Here is a 19,382-nt window from a genome sequence, read left to right on the forward strand (position 1 = left end):
GGAGGTCCACACCCATTAAACATAAGGTGCTAATGTGCCATGATAGCAACAAGTGATGTGCATTATAAGAGGGTGACACAAAGCTGAAGGATGGGTTTTACATGCTACTGTTGAGAAAACTAGGGCATGGTATTGCCTTTGACATCTTCAATTTGGAACTGAATTTAAAAACCAACAAGGGAGGTATACTTGTGCTGTATGTGGTGTCAATATATGCTCTAGACAAAGTTCCAGCTACTGGTAAAATTCAAAGACCTTAGGTGATGTGGCAGTGTGCATAGATGACCCAGTAACTCTTCCAAGCCTTAGCTGTTTGGGAAGTCCATAATGCCTTTATTTTCAGACAGAGACCAATTGTGAGACATAATAGGCAAAGTACAACATGATACAAGTATTCTCTTATTTTGGTCAAGACACCCCTCATTACTTTTGGGTCTGAAATCTTATAAATTAATCCCTTACTTACTCTACTGTTCTGTTCCTACTCTGCACTGTTATTCTAGTTAGCAAGTCCTGAGCAAGAGGCAACAGAAGTGACATTAAACATTTCTGCACTAGATTCCTCAAGGCCTGCAAAATTACAGAGAGAAATGTTAATGTGAATGGCAATGAAGTCAAAGTACAAAAAAACCCCAAACTTCCCACTGAGTCACTTTGGGAAAACCAGATCAGTAATGTCCCTTAAACCTCCCACAGCCTAGAACAAGATGTTCCAGAGATCAAGCCCACCACCATGACAATGTGCCCATGAGACATAACATCACAAATGATACACTATCTATTATCGATTATGATTTGTATGTTTGTTTAGAGGTAAAACTGTCAGTTTTATCCTAAGTGCATTACAAGTACTTGATAAAAAGAATTATATATATGTTCTTCACAATACCTCTGAGCACAACTCCAGCCTCGTTTCTCCTTTCACATTAAACAGTTGGATGCTGCTCATCTTTAAACACCCTGAAGACATTAAATAAATACTAGAAACAGGATCCTAACCTCAGGTACAAGGTACGTATTAGGACAGGCACACCTTTCCTGATCAGTCAGAACTTTTGAAAGCCAAGGAACATTAATTTGACCACACAAATAAAGACTAACAATTAATTAATTAATTGAGAACCATCACACCAGGGTATTCAAATAGGAGACCTCACAGTATAAGCACACACAGCACAAATACCCTGAGGACATTAATCCTTTTGCACCCATCACCCATCTTGTTAACACATCCAAAAGTATGATGCCCTCTCTTTGTATTCATACCTGGCCTTGTTCAATTCTATATTGGATCAATGGCTCCTGTTTTCATGTACACACAAGTAATAAATTGCAAAAAGTCCATTTTTAACATGGAAATGTCACAAGTATTTCCAGTCTTTCTCAAAAGTTCAGCTACAGAATGCAGAGACAAAAAAGAACACCTGAAGGAAATTCACAGCAAATTGAATACTTAGTACTGGCCTTGACCCTGGTAAATGTGAATAGAAGATCATCCTGGATTTCAGTCTGACTGCTGTTTCAAAACACACATTTTATAACAAATAGTAACTATTTGCTAATACAATACCTCATTTCAGTATAAGGCTTGGATTCCCCCACAATTCCTTACAGCTTCATCAGCTAGTTTTCCCAATTAGCAGCTTAAGGGTTTGCAATCATGGCTGTTAATTTATACAAATAGTCTGTGCCCAGCTCGATCTTAAAAGCAAACCTCAGGGTGCTGCATTTGCCATTGAAATTTAGAACAGGCACTAGTCAGTCAGCTGCTTCAAACTAGATTGCTGATATTTCGACAAAGTTCAGGTTTTTTAAACTAGTTTCTATAACATCTAGTATTCAGGTGAACATGAATTTGAAGTTTTATAGTGATGGCTAACAAAATCAAAACACTAGTTTGATACTTTGTTCTGAATGAAACACAGATTTTGAAATGTTTATGAATAAAGGTGCACTAGAAATGTTAAAAGATCATTCATTGCATAGATTACCATTAACATACACATGAGTTGTAACTTACAAGTTGAGAAGGCAACTTCCATCCACCACAATAGACTGTATTTTAAAATAAGTTTCCACGGAAAATGATGGAGAGCAAAAAATAACTGAAAAAAATTGTCAGCTACATAGCAAAACAAAAATCCCAAACCCTTAAAACAGCCCAAGTATTCTTTGCTAAATCACTTGAGTGAACCCAATGTATGATACAAAATAATAGATAAATACGTTATTGAAAAAGCTCTGGAGATACGGTGGGTTCTGAGACACCTTTGATGATTTAAAGGGAAGGCTTCATTGCTCTTATAAAATTACTTACACAGTAAGTTTAGAACTAACCTGGATTTTTCTCAACTTCAATCATTTACCTGTGAGCCTGCAGATCAGACTGAAATTTAACTGTGTCAAGCCACGAGGCTCTCCTTACTGGAAAGCACATCAAGGTTCTCACATGAAATCTGATCATCAGCACAGTAGGATTAATGACAGAGGTGGTCAGGCTGATAAAGCAGCAGAACAGAAACCTGCTTAAATGAGTTTGGAACTGCATCTACAATAAAAGTTGTAATGCATTCTCACCCCTTCACACCAGAACTGCAGAGCTGTTTTCTGGTCGAAACTGATGCAAAAGAAAAGCATTTATCACTCAGTGTCTGCCTGCAGGGGGATTGTGGTTGTTTCTGTGAAAACAGACACCAGATACTCAGACTACCACCATCACTCCCACAGTAATGCAACCAACCCTATCCAACACCTTGGGATGTCTAGTTTAGCTCGCTGCAAAGGAGAATAGCTGGGGAAGGTTTTTAAAGAATTAGAGGACTTGTTTATGCACATAAAAATAAACTAGGTATCAGGGATTTCTCTCAGTCAACAAATTCTCAAATTAATCAATTACTATGAATGGGGGAAATTAATCTTTACTTTTAGCTACCTTTCTCCCTCCACCTTAATTTGGAGATTCTCAAGTAAATAGGGGTCTGTTATTTCCTAGTTATTTAGACACAACCCGAATCTATTTGTACCTTTATACATGGCACAGCAGCTTCACCACAGAAGCCGTAAAGATGGATTCCAGTAACATACAGAAGTTTAAAACATTTAACATTAGAAAATGTCTCCACACAAATCCAGTTGCTACAAAATGCCTTACAGAAAGTTTTCCAAACAAAGTAAGACAAAAACCAACCGAACAAAACACACCAAACAAACCCTTGTTTTCAACTATTACAAAAGCTGGCTTTATAAAGAAATGTCCTGCACCAAGTCTCCTACACACCCCAAAATAAAGTTCTTCATGTCTACCCATCTGAAAGAATTAAAAACTTGTGTTAGTGAAAACTAAAATTTTATATATCTAACTAAATTTTATACATCTAACTAAACAGAAAAACTTTTGTGGAGTGACTTGCCTTTATACAAGAGGAGATATATGCATGGGGACCTCAATGCCTTTGGGTATTAAAGCAATATAAAAATTTCCATTTTCTAATGCAGGTATCTATTTACTGCAAAAACTTCAAGACAAAAAACACACGAATTGTTGTTCATGCCAATTGAAATGCCATGGAATGGACATAATATATTGTAAGATAGTTTTCCGGCATTTCATTGAGGGTAACATAGAGGGTAACTTCAAGTAAAGTCAGAAACTAGAACAAGGAAACAAATTATTTTTTTAGTGCCTGAAAGATAACTCCGTGTCCTGGACTTCTACAATAAACCTTACCAGAACAGTCAGAGCAGTAGAAACCAGCACTATAAAACTGTGTTTGACAAGTTGCTTTAAAAAGGTCTTTTCCATGTCCCACATTCATAGCACCAAGTCACTGACAACTCAGATTTTCTTATTCATATTATTTACTTCAAATCAATCTCTGATTATTTGAGTTAGAAGCGTGGCATAAGCAGCAAAAGAAACAGAGAAGAGCAGTCAATTGTACTGTAATTTCAGTGCAATAAAATCAGTGGTTTCAAATTCAGCAGCCATGTATGGAACTCCTTAAGACATGCATCTAAGTGATGTGAGGCAAAGACTAGCAAAGGAACATGTACCATCCCACAAAAACAATAAACCAACTGAATTAAAGACATTTACACTTACATATGGAAGAACCAAGACCCATCAGTGTTAAACAACACATGAATGCAAAAATACACGGCAGAGGTCAAAAATAAATCAGTTACTTTTAGTTTTTTCTCTTTCTCTCAAAAAACTCTGAAACTCCTCTGGAGGAGTGATAGAAGAAATATTTGGAGCCTGAGAGTTCTTCATCACTCACTCCTTTTGAGTAAAGCAAATATAAGGACTATAATTGGCTGACAGTCTTGTACATTCTCATCATCAAACATGAAGCAATCAACATTGAGAGGAAAGAACTAAACACACACCTTGAACACCTCTGAGAAGAAACCAGAGCCAATTTTCTCACATGTGAAGTCATCAAGACGAGTAAGTCTGGAAAAGGCACTTATCAGGGCTCTGTATGAAGAGGTACAAACTCTTCCTATCTGGGATGCAGTCCCTTCTCCAGTGCCACCATCAAAGTCTTCAGGGCGCTCCAGGCGTGGTGGAAATCCTGCTATTGAGTTCCGCTTACTTCGGTCCATTTTGAAAAAGAAGATTTTATTTCACTACAGGAGAACTTCTCACATCTTAGGTAATTTGCTGTCTTCTCTACTCTTGTTGGATCCTAAAATACAAGAAATTGAGATGAGCATTACTGTGAAGATATCTAGTAAGTTTGACAGGACTCCAATAAAGCTTACATCAGTTTAAGAGTAAGAAAAGAATGAAGATATCCAAGCAGAGGCACAAAAACCAAAGAAATAAAACAAACCACCAGACAACATCAACAATAAAGACAGCAACCTAACAAACTTTTCCTTTAGATTTATGGAAATACCCTATGCTCTGACTATTCTGAGACAAATAGGCTTCAAACTCAAAATTTAACAAACAGCTTTCATTCCCTTCCCCCCAGCCCTTTATTTTTTTACTTGAATTCTGGTTGCTACAGCAAGCAACTGAGCAGGAGGAAACACAAAAAATGTAACATTTTATTCTACTCCAGTTCCAGTTGCTGACCAATCTATGGCTACAGTGAGAGCTGATTTCACTTCTGGGAGTGAACAAGGGATCTCCAACTATAAAAAAATATAGGTAAATTTTCAATTGACATAAGGAAAGCTATTCACTTGAAGCATCAAAACCTTGCTTTTAAAGTTTCCATTTATGAGTGGTCCAAGACAAATTCCTTACCTGTAGGAACACAAGGTTATATCCACTGAAAGCTGAGTCCCTAAATTTATAAAAACACCAATAATTCTGCTACAAAAACAAAGTATTCTTATAACAATCTGCCAGACAAATTTTCCCCACAAGATATTTTTTAAAGCTATATTAATTTCAGTTCACCTGAAAACACAGGAAATAAGCTACATTTGCCAAGTAGGAAAAAAGGGGAAAAAAACGGAGGGGGACCAACAATTTTTTCTCTTTTTAAGAGGATGATGAAGTAATCAGGATGACTCTGGAGCCCATCAAATTCAGCTTGGAGTGGCAAACTTGACAGGTGGCCTAATTATTTTTTTCCTTTAAACCTTAGACTTGGGAGGTTATTAATCTATTCCAAACTCCACTGTTCATTTACAGCAATTTGGTGAGCACCTACAAAGCCTGAACAAAGTGAACAGTCACAAAGAGGATACTTTTTTTTTTCCCCAAGGCAAATGAAAAGCTAGAGGGAGGAGAAAAAAACAATAAAATTATTTTTTAGAAAGGTGGGCAAAATAACCACAGACCAGGCAATTACACTTCTATTTACAAAGATGTACAGAACCTAAACAATAACACTGCATTTGAAAAGCATCTTGAAAACAGAGGCACACCAGCTGTCCCCTGAAAACACAGCAGTGCTGCTATACCCATGTTTTGCATGCAGTGTATCTTTTAGAGATGCTCTGTGCCAACACATCAGGCAAACACGTAGTCCTCCCCTGCTTTCAGAAATAAGCTCTGCTGAACTGTCTGGAATTAATTTGAGGTTGTCTGCTCCAAAAAAGAAGGGTGTTTATTTCAGACATCTTAACACCTCTCTAAATGGATGTCTGTGGGTATAAGGGACTCTTACCAAGGCATGATTATGAAAATTTAATCTCTATCAAATCCCACATCATGGTTTTCCTACAGAATTTTGTATGCAGACTCACACCTGTCTGATCTTGTTGCCCTTTTCAGATGATAGTGGTAAACTGGCACACAGGAGATCAGGATCCAGTTTCTGATCTCATATTCTTGACTAGGGAGCCTTGAGGGTCTGGAAAAGGCACAGAAGCACCACAGGAAGATAAAGCCTGTTACATGTCCTCGATGGAGAAAAGTAGCCCAGAGAACCTCCTCAGCTACAGACAAGGCACCTGGGAGTTTCCACAACCCGCTTAAATAATTCCTTTTGATCTGAAAAGGACAAGCTACTTTTGGTTAGTTTTGGTTATTTTTCAAGGAGATAAAGAATGAACTGTCTATGAAAGGAGAACAGAGAAGAAACTATAGTATTAACAATTAATTTTTTGGATCAGAAGATGCTATCTTTGAATATCTTTGACCAGAAAACCTAATTGTTTTTGTAAATTGAAGTAATTGAAGGAACAATTTTTTAGAACTTATTTCCATCAGAGTAGCACTCACATGCATCATTTTCCACAGAAGGAGGCAAGCATTTCCACAACCTGACAACCCAGTATCACAGGGTACCATAGGACCACCACTCCACAGAAAGTGCAGAACCCCCAAATAAATCCAGTGAAAAAACACATCTACACTGCAACCCAGCAAACTAAAGACTAGAAGTTCTCAGGCAAAGCAAGACTAAAAAATGAAAAAACAAAATGGAAAGGACTGCTGTTATTTTAATAAGAGGTAGATAGACAAAGTTAGATAAGCAGTATTAAACAGGAGGAAAAGCCTAAATCTCTTAAGTATCCAGATACCATTAACAAAAGATGGCCTCAACACAGTTTCTACATCTATTTAACAAAGCAAAAAATCTCCTTCACACATATACACATCTTTTTGATTGAAATCACATGGTGAACTTTGCAAAACTCTGTACAAATTCCAGAATGAGAGAAGAGATTCAATGTACTTCACGCAAAACAAACCCCAAAAGGTTTTGACATCCGGATTCCCAAGTAACCCATTCCTTCATTTTTGCCTGCTAGAGTTTACCTTTCCAGACAGCTACACAAAATCCTTGGAAATTATTAGGATACAGCTCCATTATCTTGCCCAGGACTGCATACACAGAATTAAAGGAAAATTTCAAGTGGGCACAATTCCAAGTGGGCCTCCTGTCATTTTGGCCAATTACACTAATGATCACATTCTCAATGAAATCAACCAAGGTTTAATTGACTGTCAAGTCAGTCTGAGGTACTTTAATTTACTACCTTGTACAGTTAATTAAAGTGCACTGAACAGAATCCAAGACTATCCTGTAAATCCTGCAAGCAACTAAAAGGTTGTTGGGTGTTTTTTTTTCATATTAAGGTTCAGCTTAAAAGCTCTTAAGTTGTGCTCAACAGACAGTTAAAAGACACTACACACTAGAAAAAAAAAATTCCTAATAAATTCTCAGCTTTCACAACAATTTTTCTGACACCCCCATATAAGAAAAACATACCCCACTCAGTCAAGACCAAAGTAATTCTGAAATTTACCTCCCAAAATGCCTATCTGCCCTATTCAGCCATTTCTTACATTTCCAAAATGCACAATTTCAGAATGTTTCATGCCCTACCACATTTTAATTTCTTGGCTTACCAAAACACACTTGAAGGAAAAAAACAACCCGTATTAATATTATATTAAGATCAGTTTCTTCACTGAATTAATGCGTTGATTATCTAATCATATGAATTACTATAAACACAACTACTATCAGCATTAATTTGGTTAATTAGAGATTTACCTTTCAAAACCAGTGCCAGAGCCTGCAATTATTTAAAGATGGGAACCCCACAACAGCACATCAAGTTGTGCCCTAAACATCAGTGTCAAACTAACAGGTGGCATATATTAGCCAGTAATTAATATTTTATACTTCACAGATATAAAAATGGGTAAGGCTCCTCAACTTCAGCAGCATCTCTTTTACACCTCAAGAGTATAAAACAAGATCCTTCCAAAAAACATTTCAACTCATTACTAAGAGGTTTTCTGTCCCCAGTATCTTTATAAATATGTGCATATTTGCACTCAAATGTCAAACTCACAGTTTCCTAAAAGATGGCCCTAATAACAACAACCATTTTTAGACACAGAGACCGTTGCTAGGCATTCAGCCTGGAAAGCAATAAATCTGGCAGATGCATGTTATTAATTTGAAAAGGTTTTCTGAAGAACAAGATGCCAAAGCTTTGACAAAAGTCATTTGCCAAGAGTTAACTATTTAAACTTGTAGTTTGATGAAGCTTCAACAGCCAGCACCACAAAAACAGAAAGGAATTATGCTGGCAAGTATCACTCAACAAAATAACTCAAAGGGGAAGAAGATTTCACTGTAGTGCTGCAGAAATTTCAGAAGGGCTTCAAAGAAATGTAAAGAACAAAGTTTTCCTAAGACTGAATTGACTGAGGTCTTTAGCCTGGAGGACCAAAAAATAAAAACAAGGAAAATATGTTTAGAAAGTAAATCCAAGAATTTAAACTGAACAGGTAAAGAGAACCAGGCAGCCAACAATTTTGTTCTCAGCTGCTGTCACTTGCTCTCCTCACAGGGCAAAAGTTCCTTGGTTTGTTCATAACTTAGTTTCTTGTCCTTGAGAGGAAGACAGTATCAAATATTTACAGATGAGGTAGCTACAAATACCAGAGTTTGGGCTATGTTTGGCCCAGCTCATCCTGAACCTGAAGTCTTTTTTGACTACTTTATGGGACAAGTCTTTAGGTTCAGTTTATAGTATTAGTTACAACACTGCACTTGAACATGAAAATCCCAATATTTTCTATTTTCACTTACATGACATTTTGCTTTAATTTCATCTCCCCTGTACAGGATAATTCCCAGCTCTAGTCAGTACTGTCATAGCATAAGCTTCCTGCAAACTAGGACTGACATTCCTCAGAAGAGGCTTACATTAGCCCTACTACCACCACTCCAGAAACTGGAAGTCTGCTGAACTGCATCATGGTTTTATAATGCAAACAAACCTCCAAGAGAGGCTAAGCTGAAACAAACAGTTCATTTATTTCGTGACTGTAGCCAAGTTTGAAATGAGTAAGAGAGACCAGCTATTACTGCAGAGCTCAGGATTCAGGGCCAAGGTTGTAGGTTTAAAAATATTTTCATCAGGCATAGGCATAAACTCTAGCACATATTTAGAAGGCAAATATAACCAAGGGAGAATATTAAAAACTCACAAATAAACAGAAAACTACTTGATCCTTATGCCTACAGTGTAATTACTGGCATTTTCTAGGGTCCAATTACACTACAAAACTTACGCTGTACCAAGGACCTTGCAACAATCCATTCCTCTCCTAGCCTGGTTTCAGTCACTCCAATCCACAGTGCAGACAGGCTCTAGCCTGGTTACAGAGCATCGTTAGAGTTAAATAAGCACTCAAGTCGATCATGTACAAGACACAGCTGCTGCTTCAAATGGATAATTTTAATACATTATGTTTGCTTAACAAAACAGAGCCCAACAGAGACAGTGAGAAGCTGCTCATGCCTTCCAGGTGTCAGCAGGCTGACGTCTGCTGAGCTCTTAACAAAAAGAATCAAAGCCTTCTAATACCAACAGGTATTGTAACATCTCAATCTAGGAATTTCCCCCCCAGCCTCTCTGCTGGGTTTGCAATGAGGGCTGACAGCTCTATTAGCAATGAGTGTTTCACATGAGACTGGAAGCAACTTTTGTTGTTTCAATGCAGCCAGTGAGACAATCCAGAGCAGCAAAGCAAAGGGGAGAATATGAATGCCTGAAAGAGGGATGAAGACAAAGTAAACAGGCTGAATTTCATACCTGACTGACAACTCTTGGACACACTTATATTTAGGCATCACCACACAAGGCAGTCAATATTTGTATTTTCCAGCTAAAAGTAGCATCTCCACCAATATTTAAGACACATTCTGTAGCCTATCCTTACTAAGCACAAGCCTGTGTTACTGGTTTCACCTTACAGTGAAAACACCAAGTACCTTGTTTACTACAGTAGCAGCTGCACTAATGCAACAGTAACAGTCTTCACTTATTTATGAGTTTTTGAAGTGAGAACAGGGCTTCCCAAACCTGTTGTTCTTAAGGTACTGCAGACACTGATGTCTGCTGGTATTTACAAACCAATCTGAAGCTCTGTGTACAATGGAAAACACATTAACTCAGAGTCTGAGAGCTGTAGACCTGGAGTGTACAAGGTCAGCCTTCAAAAGCAAAGTTATTTCAACCAACTCCACTCCTGGCTGCAAAAGCTGTTACATTTCTCCAGTGCAACCAACAGGACAATCACACCAGAAAGTGGCTTAGCCACTACCAGCAATGTGTTCAACTTAACAAAAAGTGACAGGATCATATGAAAAGAAGCTTACAATCTAAGTCAGAAAGAAGACTTGGCAACAGACAACAGATGGAGCCACTGTGATACAGTTGCTGATTATTAGATGGACTTACTGATGAACACACAGCTCCAAATGAATATGTCAGGGAACTAATAAGCAGGAAAAGGGCGTTAAGAAAAAATTATGAACATTGACCTTTTTTTGATCTTTTCTAGATGAGCTCTTATTTTTGTGCCAGTTTGCAAGATGCCACACTGCATGGACACAATAAAGAGCTTTGCCATTGTGCAAATGCATGGGTGTCTGCTACAGGAAAAATACAGAAAGGGAACCTATGATGCAAGTGAACCACAAGCTTCATTCTTTTCTGCAGCAGACACAGAAGCAACAGTCCCCTCCTTTAACCCTGCATTTCTTTCATGAGTCTGTGAAGCCATTTGCATAAAGGATTACAATGGCAAAAGCAAATATTTGGAATTAGAGGGTATAACTAGGTTACAGGAGGCCTGTGCCACCAGAGCAGCTCTTCTGAACTACTTCTGTCCTTCTACAGTCACAAAAATATGAAGAACTGAAGCAAGGATTGCTCTGTAGGCCCTAATTTGTGCTTGGTCCCACTGCCAGCTGCTCGTCCTAATGGAAAGACACAAAACAAATCAAAGCAAAAAAACACAGGAGAGCACACACTTGCCACCAGGTATAGGGAACATAGTTTGCTTATACTGAACTTTGCCTTCAGTTTAAACTACTCGTTTTGCATGAAACTTTTACACAAACCGTAACGGACAATGGAATTACTCAGCCATGTCTACAGCTGAACACTGCAAGAATCAAAAAATGACATTTTTATTGGCATGCAACAATAATTTCCAAGGATGACGACTAAATGGAAAGGTTTATGACTAGTCCACAGGGCATGTCAGAGTTTCTCATAAAAATCTTATCTTAGGTTGCAAATTCCACTGCCTAATTAAGTCCATGGAACTATAAGTCTGTTTATTTTGCAGACAATAAAATATGCTAGAACTCTGATCTCTATTTTAAAAAAAACAGAAAACAACAGTCAAAGCACAAAGGCTTCTCATAAACTAGCCTAAATGTTACCTGTTACTTTTTTTAGAGGGGAAAACAGAAAGGTTTAAATAAAATTCAACTCAGTACTCTTCAAATTCGATTCATTACTTTTGAAATTGTAGCTTTCTATTATTACAGCACCACTTACAGGAACATCCAAGTGGAAAGTCCCCCGTACTTGAAGTAAAAACCCTTCCGACCCTCCAAGGAATACAGTAAGAGTGACCAGCTACCTTTATATAGCACGTCTCATCTGAAGGCCATAAAGCAAACATATACGCACATACACTTGAACACTCGAGCCTGTCATTAATGGGTGATTCACGTATTCTTACAGGGTAGCACTTCAACAACAAAACCCAAGCCAAGCCCTCACACCTCTTGTCGAAACGAACATTTCCAAGGTAATCCCGGCCGGGCAAAGACCCGCGCCGGGCTGTACCAGACCCTCGCACCCGGATCCGAGCGCGGCTTTTCCGCAGCGCCCGCCGCCCCTCACCTGCCGCCGCCGGGGCAGACGCGGCCCCTCTGCGAACCCGCTCCCCAGAACGCCCTGCTCACCTCACCGCAGTGAGACCCCTCCGCCGGCAGGGAACCCCTTCCCCGCTCCCCGCCGCCGACCCGCCCGGACCTGCCCCGCGCCGCCCCCGCGCCAGCCGTTACCTGAGCGGCGGCGCCTGCAGGGCCCGCGGGCGGCGCGGGCTTTCATGGCCGCATCCTCCACCCGCGGCCCCTCAGCACCCCGGCGCGGGTCCGCCCCGCCGCTCCGGCCGGCGCGGGGGCCCCATGTGAGGCGGGAGCCCGGCTGCGGGACCCGGGGCCGCGACCGCCGGCTCCGCCTCCTCCTCCTCCTCCTCACCTCCGCCACCGCCCACAGCGCCGGGGCGGGAACCGCTCGGTTCCCGCCCCTCCCCTTCAGCCAATCGATGCCAGTCAAAGTGTGATGGACGGTGCCTCTCGACCAATGGAAAAAGGAAACTGGGCGGAGGGATTCGCAGGTAGGCCACGTGAATGCCCCCTTCCAATTGGTCGTGGGCTCTTGAGCGACACACAGCCTGACCAATTATAGGAGGGATAACAACTCCCGAGAGACGAGCAGGAGGCAGCGGCAGGAAGAAGAGGGGGCGTTGCTATGGGCGCCTCGCTCTCATTGGTCAGCCCCTGAGGGCGGGTAATAAATAATAAATAAATAAGAGAAGCAGCCAGTAGGCGAGCGGGACGGACAATGATGGACGGGCGGGACAGCAAATCATCGTGTGCTTATAGCGGCACTGGCTGAAGCTGTCAGTGGGGTGGGTACTCCAGAAGGTCCCGGTCCCGGTCCCGGTCCCAGTCCCATCCCCATCCCCATCCCCATCCCCATCCCATCTCCTCCCCTCCCCTCCCCTCCCTATCCCAGGGCCCTTCGCACGCGGCCCTCGGTGACCGCAGCTGGCTCCGTGATGGCAGCCCTGCTGTTATTCCTCTAATCACAGTCCCCTGCTACGTTTCCCACTGGACTCATCCGTTTCTCTGGTCTCCTCCTCTCTCCAAGACTTGTAATTTCAGCGTTTACTCTTCCCGTTCTTCCCATCTGCCTGTCCCCGCTCCTGGTGTCGGTCACCCTCGGCCTCCGCCTGAAACCTGCTTAATCCAGCTCAGATATTCTGGGGGCTCGGCTGCCAAGATGAAATAGGCCTGGAAGTTTTCACATCAAAACTGTTATTTTTCAAATTATCACTTATCCACATGCAGGAAGCCTGTAACAGGTATGGAAAAAGACACCTTTCTTCCTGATGCGACGCACTGCCAGATTCCGTGTATCCATTCCAAAGCACGGCAGGACTAGAACATCTCGTTAAACAATTGTGAGGGGGTTTTGGTTTTGTTTTACATTGGCGAGAGGCTGACTTTTTTCCCTGACCTCATCTTTGGCAGAGGCTGAACTATTTTTACTGAAACTCTTCAACAAACCAAGTTCATTTACTATACAGTTTTGGATAGAATAACCCAATCCCAAACAGTTATAAACCAGAGGAATTGTAACTAAAAAGAGTTTTGAACAAGAATGTGTCACTCAGATTTGCCATACCATGCATAATTTGCCATATTAGTATTTTTTTCTCATTATCGTTCATCATTAATTTTAAATCTAGTCTTTTCAGTGTGATCTAAAATATGCTGGAGGGAGTTTGATGTTGGACACATTAGCACCAACTATAAATACTGAACAGAGGCTTATTCTTACAGTTGGAATAAAATCTCTCTATTCTGCAATGTCTTGATTAAATTTAGTCTCAGGATTTCAATCTAGAGTCTACAGTGAAACTTTCTCTGAATGTTTAACAATAAAAAATATAATCATCTTTGCACAGGTAACAGATAAAAAGTACTTTGTGTGTGGGCAAAAAGCATCTTGTTTTCTTAATTTCCTCCTGGATTTCCTTCACAGGAAATTTTCCCACTCTCACAAATGTCAAATATCAACCACTTGCAAATGTCTACTCTAATGACAGTTCAAACACAGGGCGTAGCAAAGCTTTGGTAATTAAGCCATTAGAAATTATTATCGTATCTATCATATTTTAATGAGTGACAAAGCAGATGGAACTACCCAGATCCATCAGTCTCCTCTCTATATTCAAGCAGAACTGAGTCTCAAAATAGGAGTTTTTAGCAATATGTTTTCATTAGAATTTTTTTTTTTTTTTTAAGTGAAATTTCAATGCTTTATATTTTGCTGGGATTTATCTCAACAAGATTTTGCAAAGTCAACTCTGGAACATCTCCGGGGTCCTTGACCATGTCAGAGTCCAATGATCCCTGCGACTTTGTACACCGATAAAAAGCCGCAGTAACCTCCCTATTCCCCGATATCCTCGTCCGTGTGGGTTTGGGAGCTATTAGCTGGCTTTAAGGTGACATCTGGTGGTACCTTTTAATTATTGCTCTTTTTAGGACCTGATCCCAGAACTACGCAAATGAATTATCTTTACCCTGTTCCACATCAAAAAAGATTACCTCCTTTTTGTTTCCCAGGCAAGATACTTGTAATTCCTGCTTTTGGACTGCAAGTGTCTTACTGGTAATATCCGGGAATAAGCACTTATCCCACAGTCTGGTGTAAAATAACATCATGAAAACACACCAGAGCGATCCAGTGCAGTTGAATTTCAGTAGGAAACAATCACTTTGCGTTTCACGTACCATTGCATGAGGTCCTGTGACTCGTGACATTACTCAGCCCTGTTTCGAGAGGGAAATAAAACCATTTTATGAGCCCTCCTATGGCTTCATCTCAACAGCAAATCCGACGTTTTGAAGGCAGAAAAAAGGGTACATCGCAGCAGAACTTTGTCGCACCAAGTCCCCGTCCCCCCTCGCAGCTGGCAGAAGCACCGGGGCAAATCTGCAGCCTTGAAACCTGCGGAGGACGAGTGACTTTTGTAGTCTCCCTCCGTTTCCCGGAGAGAGGAAAATGAACACCGCATTAGAAGACTCATCAAAGAGACTCATCAAAGGCAAAGTCTCGCAGATGCCGCAGCGCTCTCGCTTCTGCCGGTCTCGCATCCCAGAAGGGTCCCGCAACCTGTCAATGCCTGTGCTCAAGGCGGGTGTTCCCTCTCCTCCGCATGCCCCCAGGCTGCTCCATGCAAAGATCGGCCACTCCAAAAAGCAGCTCTGTGGCTTTGCGGTTTGCTCCTCTCCGCTCTCAAATTGACTCTCTCCTCCAGACGGATCCCTTTGGCTTTTTAAATGTAACCGGTCTGGCAAAGGAGGATTCACTCACGGTTGGACATAAAAATAGACATGAGAAGGTGGGTGAGAGCAGGCAGAAAGGGGAATTCCCTTCCTCTGGGTTTTGGAAATGCCCCGGAAATTTGGGAGATTTCTCCTTTCCAAGAAGAAAGCTGATGCAATGAATCCATGCAAATTTGCTCCCACTTCAGCAGAGCAGGTGTGTTCTCTCCAGCAGAGGTTCTATGGACTCCAAAATCAAACAAGTGCCACAAGATAGGGACTATCTCTCTTCCCTTCCAAGGGACCAAGACAGTGGTTTGACCTCACAGTATTCTGAAGAGATTGGGCATTTTAGTGATTTAACCTATTAAATACTTTATGTAATGAAACCTATCAAGAAAAACCACATTTGGATAGGATTGGTCAAATTCTGCTCAATTTACTCCCATGAAGATCTGAAGTCATGTCAGAGGAGCTGGAAGAGAGGGTCCCCATGGCAATGCCAAGAATTTGCTCTTGATTAATGTCAACATAGGCCCTTTTCTAGCCCCTGTCCTAGGTGCATGTTTAACAGAACAACCATGAAAAAATGATGCCTTTAGGTTTTCAGTCACACACTAAACCCCTAGATTTTGGAAACCATCTTAACGGGTTCCCTGGGAGAAACATTCTCCCACCTGTGCCTCCCTCAGCCAGCCTTGCAGGTGGCCTTTGCAGAACAGGGACAAGTTTGCTTGTGGGTGAGAGGACATTTCCCGCTACTCTGAGCAGGGGAAGGGGACAGACACAGCTGGGCTGTGCTCTGAACCCCTGCCCTTTGTTTTGTCATGCCCATGCTCCTGGCAGCAAGGAGGGCACCATGGGGGCAGCCTGCATGCTGTCTTCTGGACGAGGATGTACCCACCTGCTGTCCAACTGGGTAAACAATTCTGTCTCACCACTGCTGCAGAGGAGGTGGCCAGTGTGTCCCTGCACTCAAAGAAGTGCTGCCATGTCAGCCCAAACACAACACCACACATCTCTGCACGAGACCTGACAACCATGGGAATGTCAGAGCATCTTCCACGTTCCTCTTCCAGGAGGCTGGGCAGAGCCCAAGCAGGGCTCTGGCACAGCACCAGACACCCTGTCTCAGAAACTGGAAAGGTTTTGTTCTAGGGCAAATGGATACGTCCAAATTGACAGCTCCTGTACTGGGACTGGTTGCTGCAGTCTTGTGCTCCCCTGCCTGCTCATCATAGCCATCTGCTGCCTTGGCTACAACTCAGAGCCTGTCACCCTGCCACAGTGCTGTGGCATGGCTACGACCAAGCTCCTGGCGGTACCATGGTTATGGAGTGGCACTGAGCTGACCAGCTGGCTCCTGCCTGCTCTGAGGTGCTCCCAGGCATGAAGCTGCACAAACACTGGGACACAGTGACACAGGGACTGACCCTGTGTCACTGTGCCTTGCTTCAGCCCTGGGCAGAGCCCATCACACCATGCTCAGCCCTTGGGAGCTGAGGATCAAAGGGTGAGACCCCAATACTCAGGACAGGCCTGGGGCATGGCTTCTCTCAGCAGCACCTGAATTTTTGAGATGTCTGAATACCAATTTTGTAGGGTAAAACCTTAAACATCTGATGAAGCTGTATTTTCTTTGTATTCACCCACCAAAGTGCAGAAATACAGATATGCACAATGTTAGACCATGGTGGATGCTGAAAGAGTCCACAGAGTTCTATGAAGATTGAGGCCAACAGCCCAAAGGCTATCTAGTCCCATCTCTGCTGCCCCATGTTGAGGCACGAAAGCGTTTCTGCATTGCCTGGTGCACTGTCCTCACTCCACAGCTAAGCCAGGTTATCTCCGGGATGAAGGCACAGCTTTTTGTGTCCTCAGGCTGCACAGCAGTCTCTCCTCCTCTGGTTATGTTCCTCCCACTTGCACTCACTCCTTATCCCTGCAGTTACAACAGTGAAGAGACTTGTCCCTTCTGTGGCACTGAAATTGAAGACCTCTGCCACCACAGGGCTCTTCAGCTTGTCCTCCTCCCCAGGCACCCCAGGCTTGGGCACCTTCAGCTCTGCCCCAGCTTTCTTCAGCCCTTTTTGCAGAGCTGCAAGATCCACAAGTCTCCAGATGCTACTGGATCCCTACTCAGGTCTCTGAGAGATCCCACTCTGATCAGCTTGCCCCCAGATACATTTAGGTTTCCCAGACCCTTAATTTTCCCTGGCTCCCTGAGCCAGTGAAGTCACAATGTTTATTGTTCCTTGCCGTGAATGATTCTCTAACTCTTATAGTTTGCTGTCTGTTCCACTTTTTTTCTTTTTTTTTTTTTTTGTTTTGTTTTGTTTTGTTTTGTTTTGTTCTTCCTGTCTTCCTTTGCTGGGCTACCAAGCTGTGAAGAGCTCTTGGAACAGAGGATGAGTCAGGACAGATATGCAGAGGGAAGAAGATGATATTCCAGCCTTGAAGTCAGGTTCACTGCCTGCGTCATTGTTATTAAAAATAGATGAATGGCAGTGCTCTTCGCATTGGGGGAGAGACACAGGAGATGTAATATCCTGGGCTGCTGAGCAAATGCTCCCTCTGTCTGCCTGCAAGTCCCCCAGTGGCATCTTCTGCTCTTTAATAAATTCTCTTTTCTTGGCTCTGACTTGTGGGATTTAATTTGCCTTTCATAAAAAAAAAAAAAGTTTCAACTTTGGGAGAGGGAATGACTCAATGATTAGCTCTTCTGCTCCAGTCAATCGACTTCCAGCTTCCTTGAGAACTGAAAATCCCTACAAGTGCCAAGTTGCCTTCCTTTGAGAGCAGGCCCTCTCCTCATTCTGTACTGAAGAGCTTCTGGAGGATGAAAGCAGCTGTTTAGGGATGACACCTGGGCCTGTCTACCCCAAGACCATCCTAATCATGCCCTATCCTCATGAAAAAGCAAGGGGACAGGGGGCAGGCTGGGATCTTCTGGGCTTTGCAAGGCCAGGCTGAGATGTGCACCAGCCGTGCTCCCAGAGCCCCTGGCAAAGGGCAGAGGGGAGAGAGGCTGAAGCACAAGAAATGGGATAATTTACATGAGCCCAAAGCCCAGGTGAATCACCCACATGCCCAGAGCCGTCCCTCTGTTCAGGACTCCCTCTGCTGCAATCACTCACCCTGGGCTGGTGAAATAGGTGATCACTCTTCAGATTGTGTGGGGCTGCAGGTTATGGTGGCAGCAAGGCCAAAGCTGGGGACACTCAGCCTGTGTCATACCCTGAGCTGGGGGGCACACCCCAAGGACTGAGTTTACTTGTCTTTCCCAGGGCCAGCACCTCTCTCTCTCCTGCCTCCTTCCCCTCAGCTCTTTTGCTGCCACTGTTTTCTATTCACTTATTTTCTATGATCAGCTTCTTCCTATTAAATTACTATAACCAGCATTATCATCTCTGGTCTGCTCCATGACTTGGCCAGCAGCCAGGAAAAAAAGGATGGGAGCTGAACAGAACCACTGCAAGAGGGAGGTGTGACAGCGGCAGAAGTTGATGCTGTAGTTTTTGAACACAAAACTTTAGAAAGAAAGTTATCCTAAGTCCTCAACTCTCAATGCTACCCAGACCTGTCTGATCAAGATGCTGCTAGGGCTTGTAAGGGTGTTTTCAGTCTTACTCAAGAACAAGCCAAGAGCCTACACAGACATGGGGGGCTGCTGCCTGCTGTCTAAGGGGAATGGTTTTGCTTATTCCATGAGAAAGTGGCTGTGTACCAGTGGGATGTAAAATTTTCCCTTGCTTTTGCTCTCTTCTCCAGGGTGGGACATCGGCAGTAACAGCATCATCACACAGATGCAGTCCTTTTTCCTGCTCACAATTGCACCTTCCTTGCTATGGGGAGCCAAAGGTACCTCATTAGTGTGTTAATAATAATCCTAATGAGTGTGGAGATCAGCTAAGTAATAGCAGTGACCTGCAGGGGGGCTCATCTGCCCAGATTTATGGTGTTGCTCACCAACCCCTCCGGGGACTGCCAGGCCCCCTGCCTCTCTGTTCTCTGGCTGTTGAA

At 42.6% G+C, this 19,382-nt stretch overlaps 1 protein-coding gene and 1 long non-coding RNA gene across 20 annotated transcripts in view; one reads left to right on the forward strand and one right to left on the reverse strand.

Moving 5' to 3' along the window:
- TESK2 (testis associated actin remodelling kinase 2) overlaps window positions 1–19,382 on the reverse strand; it is a 121,276-nt gene that overhangs the window by 67,075 nt on the left and 34,819 nt on the right. For 13 of the 19 annotated variants that reach the window (XM_023932505.2, XM_086902188.1, XM_086902190.1 and 10 more), the window contains one exon: window positions 4,390–4,691. In XM_023932505.2, the coding sequence (XP_023788273.1) occupies window positions 4,390–4,608 (219 nt within the window). In that variant the 5' untranslated portion in view covers window positions 4,609–4,691. Of the gene's footprint in view, window positions 1–4,389; window positions 4,692–6,210; window positions 6,318–12,138; window positions 12,447–12,498; window positions 12,746–19,382 lie in introns of those variants that run through there. The other 6 variants (XM_086902203.1, XM_086902204.1, XM_086902200.1 and 3 more) reach the window with 6 other exon arrangements.
- On the forward strand, window positions 12,926–18,000 carry LOC111943941 (uncharacterized). Its single transcript, XR_015290466.1, has 2 exons — window positions 12,926–13,387; window positions 17,743–18,000. It is a non-coding gene; the product is annotated as an uncharacterized LOC111943941 (long non-coding RNA).

Source organism: Cyanistes caeruleus, chromosome 9 (assembly GCF_971803275.1).
Source record: "Cyanistes caeruleus chromosome 9, bCyaCae1.hap1.1, whole genome shotgun sequence".
Classification (NCBI taxonomy): domain Eukaryota; kingdom Metazoa; phylum Chordata; class Aves; order Passeriformes; family Paridae; genus Cyanistes; species Cyanistes caeruleus.